General features: G+C 41.0%; 1 protein-coding gene across 1 annotated transcript in view; it reads right to left on the bottom strand.

The window, feature by feature from the left end:
• Nucleotides 1-570: 570 nt before the first annotated feature.
• Nucleotides 571-11,584, bottom strand: part of Adgrv1 (adhesion G protein-coupled receptor V1) — a 518,174-nt gene continuing 507,160 nt past the window's right edge. The window contains exons 88-89 of the mRNA XM_040729011.1: nt 10,901-11,078; nt 571-1,001 (exon numbers count right to left, since the gene is read on the bottom strand). Coding sequence (XP_040584945.1) covers nt 883-1,001; nt 10,901-11,078 — 297 coding nt within the window. The 3' untranslated portion in view covers nt 571-882. The remainder of the gene's footprint in view (nt 1,002-10,900; nt 11,079-11,584) is intronic.

Here is an 11,584-nt window from a genome sequence, read left to right as displayed (position 1 = left end):
AAATATGTAAGAACTCCAAAAACAAAGGTCACAAAGCATTCCTCAGAGCAACTTTGTTCTGTTTCCAGCATGTCTTCTGGAAACACAGTAATGAAATCATCTTGACTACACCAGTGTTCTGGGAGAGATTTCCTGATTTCTCATTCCAAGACAAAGAAAGACTAAAGATCACAAACCAAGAAGATTTTCTCCAAAACAAACTGTACTGTTCGAATGAACCTCCTCTCAGCTTTGTGAACGAGTGTGGTGGAGTTATTTTTAACTGGGGACAGAACATTCATTCTGGAAAGTGTTCAGAACTGTAAGCTTGTTGAGAGAAGAAATCCATGTTGCTGATGAAAAAGACCATTGCAACCTCGGTGTCCTGTTCACATACAGGACAAGAATTCTTCACAGACTAAGCATTACGTTTTTCAGGGCTCAAAATCATCTAGATTGAGAGAAGTGTGGACTTCGGATCCCTTTCAATCACTACTAGGAGAGAAAGGTGTCTGACATTATCTAGATACACACTCTGTCTTTTTGTTCATGCACATGTATTCATAAATAATGATCCTGGATGATACCAACTGGATTCTATTGGTTTTATTGATTATTATTTTCATTAAACAGTGTTTGACAAGTTAGGATGATTAAAAAACAACTAATATTTTTGGACTATGTGCATCCTTGTAACTTACAGGAATGATCTGATCTTTTATCAATTCTTAAGTTGCACAAATGCTAAGCAATGTATATTCCAACCATAATGGCCACTTCGGTGTTAGTCATTCAGTGTGACACATGACTACTACACGCCTGTAGATGCTTACAGAGTTTAGTACAAAAGCCAAAGCAAATAGGAAAGTTATCCTCTTTCTAATGGTAGTGCTAGTGAGGCTCTCAGAGGTGGGTGTCCGCGATGGGTATCCTCCTGAGTTCTACAATCTGGGAGTCAGTCAAGGTCCCTCCCTCCTGGCTGCCTTGGCCAGATTCATTGTCACTGACACTGAGACCAGCACCTGGAATGAAAGGAGAATGAACACAAAAGTCCAAGCTATTAGTGCAGTAAGTTCTTCATGATCAAGTCATATTAAACCAAAACATCTTATATTAGCAAAAGTCCAGGCTGCTTATTTGGAATAAATAACAAATGCCTTGAAATTATGGAATTATACTTTGAATTCAAGCTACTTTTGTAGCTTTTAAAATTAGAAATTGATTTCTAAAGACAGAATGTTGTGCTTCTCATGTTTTCATTTTGTTGTGAGACAGCTTCTTACCACATAGCCCAGGCTGACCTTATATTCCCAGCAACCCTCCTTCCTCAGCCTGGGTGTTGAGATTCAGGCATGACTCACCACACTTGGCTTCCTCTATCCTCCTTGCTGCCATGTGATAGGCAGGTATAATTTGTAATAGAGAACAGGGTTTTTCAATGAGGGGTTTACCAAAGTAGAAAATCAGACAAGTTACTGGACTTTTTCATCACTGGGACAGAAAACATAACCACCAACCCTGGGAACTCCACTGAGTCTGGTAGCCCCATGGGGAATGCTCAGTGTTGGTCCTTAGTCTGAGAAAAAAGACAGGCTTCCTATCTGTGCCCCAGGAAACTGACCCTGAAGAGTGAGCCTAAGGCAAGAACACGTAAGTGACACAGTGCCAAACATTCTCATTGGAAACCCAGGAAGCCAGCTGTTCTGAACAGCATGCAACACCTCAAACTTCTGTTCTGAAGATTTTCTCCTAGACGCTACTTTCCCCTCCACAGTGTGCAATAATTTAAGACTGTACAAGGTTCTTCTCTTCTGAAATGTGGGGCTTATGTTTACTCTTGTGTTCTGCCTCTGCACACACACAGGCATGCACACGTGCACACGGTGAGGGAGCCAGAGAAGACAGATGTGTGGTAACAGAGTGTGCTGCTACCAATGGCCAGGTAATAACTCTCAGTGCCCCCCTCTGCTGGCCACTCAGCTCTGCAGAGAGGAAGTCAAGTAAGAAGCAAGTCCCCACCAATTCTTCTGCTCATAGCTATGGGAAGGAGGTAGCTTCAGAATAGCCTCTGTGGAGGAAGAACCAGGCGCCCACAACCACTCCCTCTAGCCAAGCCCTGCCCATCCTGATCCTGTCTTTCACACCCTCAGCCTTATTCCTTCCTATGTTTCCGTGGCACAGAAATTGCCCATCCCTTGCTCAGGGCCCCTGGCTCTTTCCAGACTTTTTCTGTTTTCTCTCCCGTCTGTTTCTCCCACTGTCTAGGTACTGGAGACCTCTACAGGAGATGTATGTAAAAGCCCCGCAGGGTCTGCATGACCCTGCTTGCTCCCAGTGTCCTTCCCTTCCGTATGGCCTCTGCAGGGATGCACTTCACACTCCCCACCTTCTTCATGGGCTGCCTGTGCTCTTCTGTGGACATCAGTTCACTGCCTTCAGTGCCTACAGAAACACCACGATTCTCTGTCAAGATGTCTGCCTTTCCTATTGGATCACATCCTTCCCATGACTCTGGTTCACACTCTTACAGCCTTCAGTACCTATAGAAACACCATGATTCTCTGTCAAGATGTCTGTCTTTCCTACTGGATCACATCCTTCCCATGACTCTGGCTCACACTCTTACAGGGTACTTAGTGCATTATGGGCATTTGTTTCTTTTTTGGGGGGATATGTATTCAGAAGCCAGGCTCTGAGCCCAACTCCATCACCTTGTGATGAGACAGGCCTCTTGGCATAGATCCAATAGTCCTCCCTGCCATGGGATGACACACAAATATGTGAGAAGCACTTAGTAATGGTAACTACCCTCATTCTTCAGGGAAATGAAAGTAAAACTCCCCTGAGATTTCATCTTATCCCAGTCAGAATGGTCAAGATCAACAAAACAAATGACAGCCATGCTGGCGAGGATGGAGGGAAGGGCACACTTACTCATTGCTGGTGGGAACGCAAGTTGGTAAGGTCACCATGGAAATCAGTGTGGTGATTTCTCAGGAAGCTGGAAATAGATCTACCTCAAGATCCAACTACACAACTACACACCCAACAGACTGTACATCTGACTACACAGATACTTGCTCAAACCATGTTCATTCCTCCTCTATTTGTAATAACCAGAAATTGGAAACAGCCTAGATGTCCATTAACTGATGAATAGCTAATAGAAATGTAGTGTATTTTACAATAGAATATTATCCATCTGTTAAGAAAAATCAACTATGAAATCTGAATGTAAATGGATGGAACTAGAACCAATTATTAGGAGTGAGGGAACCCCACACCCAAAATGACAAATATTGCATGTTTTCTCTTATATGTGGATGTCAGCTTTTCAGATTTTGATATGTGTGTTCCAGTAAGAATGACCACAGAAGTTAGGAAGTAACTGACCAGGGGTGGGAGAGAATCTTCTAAGGAAGGGGAAATAGAGCACAGTATTATACAGACATAAGGGGGAAACGAAAATAGGATTATTTGAGAGGGAGATGGGAAGGCATGGAAAGTGAGGGGATGTGGGAAAGAGCAAGTAACACTAGAGGCCCTGTGAAAATCCATGTGGAAAGCCTTTGTGTGTGTGTGTGTGTGTGTGTGTGTGTGCGCGCTCGCGCGCACGCGCGTACGAGTGCACATACACACTATATGTGCATTAGTGTAATAGTGACACAAGTGTTACATAGGTATGCTACATACATTATATATATATAAATACATGTAAACATGTGTGCCTCTATTACATTAATATACACATGTTACACAAATGTATAAATGTTATGGACATAACCAATCATTTTTTCTTTAAAATTAGATTTAAGGCCCACTCCATGACACTATGAAAGTGATCAAGAACCTGATACTAGATAGGTCATGGAGCCTTTGGGAAAACCTACTACTATTATTCTGCTGCTAAAGGAACATAGTAGTAAAATGACTTCAAATCACATATTGCTTATACTCATAGATAAGTGCATCTCCCAATTGTCTTCAAAATTCTTGTGCAGCAGAACTATCATAGAGACCCACAGCTGGAAAGTGTTAAAAGCATGAGAGACTTTGGAACACTAAGCCCTCAGTAAGTTTTCTTTATCAAACTCTTCCCTTAAAAGCTCAGAAACCTATGTGAACAAGAAAGAAAAAGATTGCAAGAGCCTGAGATGGTAGGTGATGCTACTGTATTATAGATCTGACAGAGGCCTCATGGTGGAACCACCTCTGGAAACCATCAAGGACACATCCTGCTGTGTGCTTCACAAAACTAGACATTCTTAATCCAGTCAAATTGGCAATCAAAATCGGGTATCACAAATAGTCTAAGATGCAGTCTGTCCTGTGATTTCCTGAAAAGTATTTTAGTCCTAATACTGTAAGCCAAAAATTCAGGAAAAAGTCGGTGACTGTGGAAGCAGCAGCCTTTCGTAGGAGGAATGGGCAACCACAAAAGAACCACAAGCAACAATTTTCATTAATCTTACACTTCCCCTTTCTCAGCAAATTACCCCTTGGGCTAGGAAGAGGGTGGCGATTATTCTGTTGCACAAATGCAGACACGAGATGAAGACCTGAGGGACCGACCACATCACACCATAGGACAGTCACAGAATGGGGATATCACTCAGTCTTCTGACCTGGTCTCATGTGCTGTAAGATCTAACCATGATTCTTCCTTCATCTCAAGGTGTCCAACTTGGTCTTAAAGTGATCAATACTGTCTACAAAATAAATATAAACTTGGCACAGATTTAAACCACCCTAACTACTATGCCCCATCACAGTCATGGTGCAGTTAACAATCAGGTGTCAGCAGAATACATTATGAACGTATAAAATAAAATCTGTTGTGTGTATGTGGGTGTGTGCACACACACGTGTGCATGTGGTAGCCAGAGGACAATGTTGGGTGTCTTCCTTAGAGCTCGCTACCTCACACGGTTTCTCACTGGCCTGAAGCTCACTGACTTGGCTTGACTGGTTGACCAGCAAGTCGCAGCATCCTCTTGTCTTGACTCCCAGGACTGCAGCTGCGTTCATGCTCCTGTTCTGCTTAGCCTTTTATGTCGGACTGAGGACAGAACTCAGGTTCTAGTTTGTGCAACAAACAAGCACTTACTGACTGAGCTGTCGGCCAGCCCCTAAAACAGCTTTTAAGTAAAAAATAAACTGAGCCCAACTAGTAGTTTACCCCGCTGACCTCAGCGAACCTACCCTCTGCCACACTCTGATCAGTGCTTTACATAGACAATTCCTAGCACCACAAAACTCACATCATCTCATAAGTGAGGGCTCTGTTCCTTGCTGAATACTCAGACATGAAAGCTACAGAACTGAGGTTTCAACGGGGCTTTCTGATTTGTGACCCAGTTGCAACTTATGTTTATCTTTCCAGTGAGACAATGATACAAAGATCATCCTTTTTCTGAGGGGGGAGAAAAAACTTAGAAAACATTCATAAACCCTAATATTACCTTTTAATTATCAACTAAAGCTCAATAGGATGAGGAAATCTGTAAATAAACTCAATAATAAAGTGTTTTTGTTTATTTGTGTTCTGAGATAGGGTTTGGAAGTGAACTTTAGGCTGGTCTGGAATGATGGTCCCCTTGCGGGTGCTTCCTGAATGTGGGGTTACAGACATGACTCAGGACAGCCATCTCAGCAACAGCACGTGGTTTGATATTTCTCACAAAAGAAACTGCAGACGTCTCAAGAGGAGACTGCTTTCTTGACTATAGCCATGCTTACCAGGTGAGACCACAGCAAGTAGCATTGATTGGCATTCCTGTGACGGCTGAGGGCTTTGAACACTTTGAAATATTTCTTGACCACTTGTATTTTTCTGGAGAAATGTCTAATCAGTTCATTAGACCATTGGCTGACTGGATGAAGTTTTTGGACTTTATTTTTAGAGCTCTTTATAGGTGCTAAGATATTAATCTCCTATTTGATATTCAGTTGAAAACATTTTTTTTTACCATTCTGCAGCTGTCTCTTCACTTTGGTGATGTTTCCCTTTGCTGTGCAGAAGACTTGATTTTTACATCATCCCATAGGTCAGTTGTTGGGTCCAACTTAGGTACTTTTCTATCTTGATGGTTTTTCCTCTAGTAGTTTCAGGTCTTACATTTAGGTCTCTGCTTCATTCTAAATTCATTTTGATCCAGGGTAAAGATATGGATTTAGTTTCCTTTGTATACTGACATCTAGTTTTCTCAGCATCTTTTATGGACAAGTTTATCTTTTTGTCAATGTATGATTGTGATACATGTCAATACTATGTGGTTGTAGCTGTGTAAAGTTATTTCCAGATAATCTCTTCTGTTCCATTGGCCTGTGTGTCTTCTGTGCCATTTTGTGCTGGTTTTGTTACTATGGCTCTGTAGTATAATTTGAGATAATGTGAAGCCATCAGCGTTTCTATTTCTGTTGAGAAATACTTTGGCTCTTTGGTGTCCTTTGCGATTCCATATGAATTTTGGGATTTCAAATACATGTTTATATATTCTTTGAGAACTTCATTTACGTATACAATCTGTTTAGATCTAACCCACCCCCTTCTTTCCAGCTCCACCAAAATTCACGTACTGTTGTTAACCCACCAAGTCTAATAATCAGTGGTGCCAGTACAGGCATGAATGTGGGAAGACAGGGTTTTCAAAAAAATAGTTTGTATACACTTCCATTAGAATTTTGGTGGGGATTGCCTTGAATTCGTAGATCTATACTATGGTAATATAGTCATTTTCACAATATTAGTTCTTTCAGACTAGGAACACTGGGGAGGGTGTCTTTCCATCTTTTAGGATCTTCTTCAGTTTCATCTTTGATGTTTTGAAGCTTTCACTGTAGATATCTTAATTAGTTTCATTCATATACTTGTCCATTAGTTTATTTACTTTGAAGCCACTATGAATAGATTTTTCCCTCAGCAAGTTTATTACTGGAATATAGCAAGGCTCCTTGTTTCTACTTGCTGATTTTGTATTCTGCCACTTTGCCAGAGTGTGGCACCTAGTAATTTTCCAGTTATGGGTTCTAAGTCAGCACACCTTGTTTGTATTTGTGCATCCATGGCTACTGATTCACAATAGCAAAGCATAGAACCAGCCTTGTTGTCCACCTAGAAATGAATGGCTAAGGAGAAGAAGGGACACACTGGCAATGAAATTGTACTCAGCTGTAACGAGGAAGGACATTACAGGAAAATGGACAGAAGTCAAGATCTCTACATAAAGTGGGAGAAGTCAGAATAACACAGACAAATAGGGCATGTGTCTCTTGCACGTGGACTTTGGATATAAACATTCGTATATGTCGGACATGCAAGCAGACCACATGAGAGAAAAGGGAGGTCTACAGAGAGGATGGGAAGACAAAGATGAATGGAATACAAATGCTATGAAAGAAGATGAGAAGGGGCAGAAGAGGTTCAGCTAGAGGGAAGCAGTAAAGGGACAGATAAGAACAAAGTAGAATGACACACGTGCATGGAAATATAACAAGCCCATTTCTTTGTATGCTAACAGCTCAATTATGTTAAAGTCCATGCCATTAGACTTTTTTCCAGGCTTAGATATGGAATATCTACATTTTGAATACTGTCTCGAAAACTGTTAAAATGCTGTGTGAGTCAAACATAACACCTTGTTAGGCCAAATCCAGAATAGGTCAATGTTGAATTCTACTGTAGATAGATTGCATGTGGTCGGCTCCTTTGTTTGACCATGTCCTGTGATGGTATGTGTCCAGGGGCTGATGCTTGGTTATTATAGCATCTTTTCTAATAATACAGAGATCCAATGTTAGAGATTGCTATTTTGATCTCTTAAAATATTTTTTCCCAACAAGTTTAGGAACTCTAAAGAATGCTAAGCTAAATCTCTAAGCGAGTCATTCCATGCATTCCCGAACCAAATGCACTCAGTATTTGTTATATATATAGCTCGCATATCTAATTTAATTATGCTCCAAGGATCCATCTTATTTTAGTGTTTGGACATAAAGATCTCATGACACAGCACACAGAGCACACTAGGGAACCTAATGTGTCCAGATCATAGTTTGTAAACCCCTTTTCAATCCCAGCTTTACTCATTGGTTTATGTAGTTAGTCATCTTCCAGAAAACTCCTTTCTGTCTTTAGCTGCCTTTCTTATTTTCTAGAATTTCTCTGTGGGACCTTCTTCGCCTCTGACATAGATGCAAGCATTGTCTAGTGTTTTCTTGTTTCCCATCCTTTCTCTTTTCTTCCCTTTCTCTCTTCATTTCTTTCCTTTCTTCTCTTTTCTGTCACTCTCCTAACTCAAGTTTAATATTCCCCACAGATCCCAATAAAATCTCTGACAGAATGTATGTCAAAGATTACCTTCTACCCTGATACTTGGTCTATGATTGAACCTTATGAATATTTAGGAGGAATGCCTATCATAAGACACACCAGTTTCCCCAGCAAACACACTAAGGAAGCTCTGAACCACTCACTCAGGTGAGAAGTAGGTCTCCACCAGGCTTAGCCGCAAGACCCTGGCCCACTCTGAGATCTTTCCAGCCTTTCTGACACTGATTATAATTTACTCTTAATACTGTCGTAAAAGCTATTTTGCCTCAAAAAATTTCCGTGATGCCCAACTGCTTATGTCTACCAAACAGCATTTTAACACTGTTCTATAAAACAGCAAGGGTTCTGCACACCCAAAAGGAAATCGCAACAAACTATATTCCAGAAATGCAAGGTTAAATTCAACAAAGTAGGGTTTGTTTTTGTTTTGTTTTGATCTATTAAAATGATAATTTGAACTGTGAATCTATAGTTTCCCTTATACACTCTGGTAGGGGACTGTTCCCTAGAGGAACAGCCACAACGAGCACAAGGAGTGTGTTCATTGTCATTCATCTGCAGAATCGCTTTGAGTTACTGACAGTACAAACCAAGTATCTGTGAGTCTGTCTCAGTCCACGTAGTTCTAACGCTGTTCTTCACAAAGAAACTTCACACTATGATGAAAGTTTTCTTTAGATTCCTCGAGTGCGTGATGTCCTCCATTCCTTTCCAGTTTAAACCCTACGCAGTCTCCAAATGAGAGGGCTTCTTCCCTTGATCTCAAAACTTTACAGCTTTCTTGATTATTTATTTTATTCTTCCTTAACTCCTATGCCTATCTGCCCCCCCCAGCAGTCCCAGATTTCACTTTCACCCAACCAATAACTCATGTTTTGAAAGTTCCCCCTGCAGGCATTTGAGCATTAATATCAGTCTTGTATAAAGGAAAGAGTTCTTATTTATATCAGTAGGATTTGTCATTTCTCAAAAGTGCTCGAGGGCAATGTGGCATTCTGGGTGCGAGCACAGGGAGGGGCCAGGAGATGGTGATGTGCTTTGTGGCTCACCATTTCTTAAGTTTGAGATCCTGATAAGAAATGCAAAATAAGATGGAGTCCCCAAGTTTACGGAGTCATTCTCCAGATAGAGGAGTTTTACTTTGTGAGGACAAAAATGTTTTACCAAAGTAATATACCTTCAGAGAAAAAAAATTAAACTATCTCATATTGAAATATTTTAAGTAAGAATTTTAAAAACTTTGTCTTTGGGGATGTATGTTGTTGCTTTTTAAAAAGTTCATTAGCATTTTTATAATACTAACAGTTCAAAAATTTTATGGAAAAGAAAATGTTTTAAAAAACTACTTAAATGCATTGAGAAACCTGTAAAATGATTAATATTCACAATATATTTATGGCAGGTTAAGTATCTAACCTATACTACTGTGATGGCTAATTCTGATTGACAATTTGACCCGACTGAGGGGTAACCTCGTCTCCTAGCAAAGTGTACCTACCTTTCAGGTTTTTTGTAAGGTTATTTTCAAATCAGGGGACTCACTCTGGCCTAGTCAGTCATGTAATTCATCGATGTTTTCAAAAGTTGAATGAGCATCTGGGAGGCAGCACCAAACAGCAGGTTGCTGGCAGCATACCTTTGAAGAGGACGTCTTACCCTGGCCCCTTCTTGCTACTCTTTCTATACGCTGGTGGCCGGAAGTGACCATCTTTTCTCGTGTCTTCCTTGATATTTCTACTTTGTCGTGGGCCAAAACGCAATGGGGCCAGCTGACCATGGCCTGGAACCCCTAAAATCATGCACCAAAAGAAACCACCCCTTTCCTGTTTCACTCTGTACCTGTCAGGGTGGTGGAAAGAATGCACCACCATTAATGTGGGCATTTACCCACTGAAGAGGATGGGATTCACCAATGATTTCTCCAGCAGCACATGAGCTTCAGTCAGATTTCTCACTGTCCATTTCTAGGTGATGGGCTACTGGGGTCTTTAGGGTCTTATTTCTTTCTGTATAGCAATCATTCTCAGAGGTTCCAGACTGAGTGGAACTGACCACACACACACACACACACACACACACACACACACACACACACACACACACGGGCACGCAGTTGTGCACACACAGTAGTGAAATCCTACATGTGATTGCACACACTTTGGTAACTGTAGACACACACGATGTTTGTTACAGTGCTTCTAAAAGTATACATGAAATGCATCCTCATGAATGACATCTTTTTTTTTTTTTTTTTTTTTTGCAACTCAGAGGCAAACTCCTTCAGTGAGCTCCTTACACTGAATCGACTTACTAAGGTCTTGGTGTTCTTGCCAGATTTTAGATGTAGACATTTACATTGAGTTAGAGTATGTTGCATCTATCTTAAAAGCGAATTGTAAATTATTTTTAGGCTGTGTTATATTTTATGCTAGGAACAGAATATCCTAGGGCTTGACTGGGATCAGCAATGGGTCGTGAGAATCAGGGTGTGCCAAGGGTGACAGTACATTTGCACGTTCGAGGAAGGAGGGATAAAGCAGCCTAGCAAAACTGCCTGCGTCTAAGGTCATTTGCGGGTGTCATACATACCAGTTTTTAATGCAAATATCAAATCATCAAACTCCTGGGACTCCTCGTCAGCTATCAGGGAGCCCTGGCCATACCCTCCAGAAGAAGGGAATGAGGCGCCATTCTGGGGACTTGTCTTCAAATCAGGGCTTGCCTGGCTGGTCTGCTGGAAGGATGCTCTCTCCCAGTCAGATGGCACCTTGTGGGTTGGGGTAAGAGCAGAAGGAAGTGACAATTGATACCATGAATGCACATTCACGTTCAAGCCCAACTTCCCAATGCATTTCTACATTTCATTAAAAACTACGAATGGCCTATTGGATTGTTTTCCGAGCTTGCATGTTATATGTGTTCTTGAGAAAAGCAAGCCTCTCGTTGAGTTAGTATAACCTGATCATTTAAAAGGTACTCAGAGTCACATGTAGACTGCTATGATGCCATGTATGGGGAAATAAAACTATTCATTTATTCATTTATTTGTAAAATGTGTGTTAAGGAAATTGAACAGTCCAAATTCTTAATCTGAGATATATTTGAAATGCAGGCGGTATATATAAAAACATATTGAATTAGAGGGAATTTATCAAATCCCTTCTTGCTTTTGATGAAATGTTCAAAGGAGCTCTGTGCTGAGATGTCTGTGTGTATTCCTGTCTTTCTAGGTCATTGGCAAACCAGGCCAATGGCAAAGGAGCCCTTAATCCC

The sequence above is a fragment of the Mesocricetus auratus genome, unplaced genomic scaffold (assembly GCF_017639785.1).
Source record: "Mesocricetus auratus isolate SY011 unplaced genomic scaffold, BCM_Maur_2.0 Super-Scaffold_100020, whole genome shotgun sequence".
Classification (NCBI taxonomy): Eukaryota; Metazoa; Chordata; class Mammalia; order Rodentia; family Cricetidae; genus Mesocricetus; species Mesocricetus auratus.
This window is presented reverse-complemented; position numbering and strand designations above follow the sequence as displayed.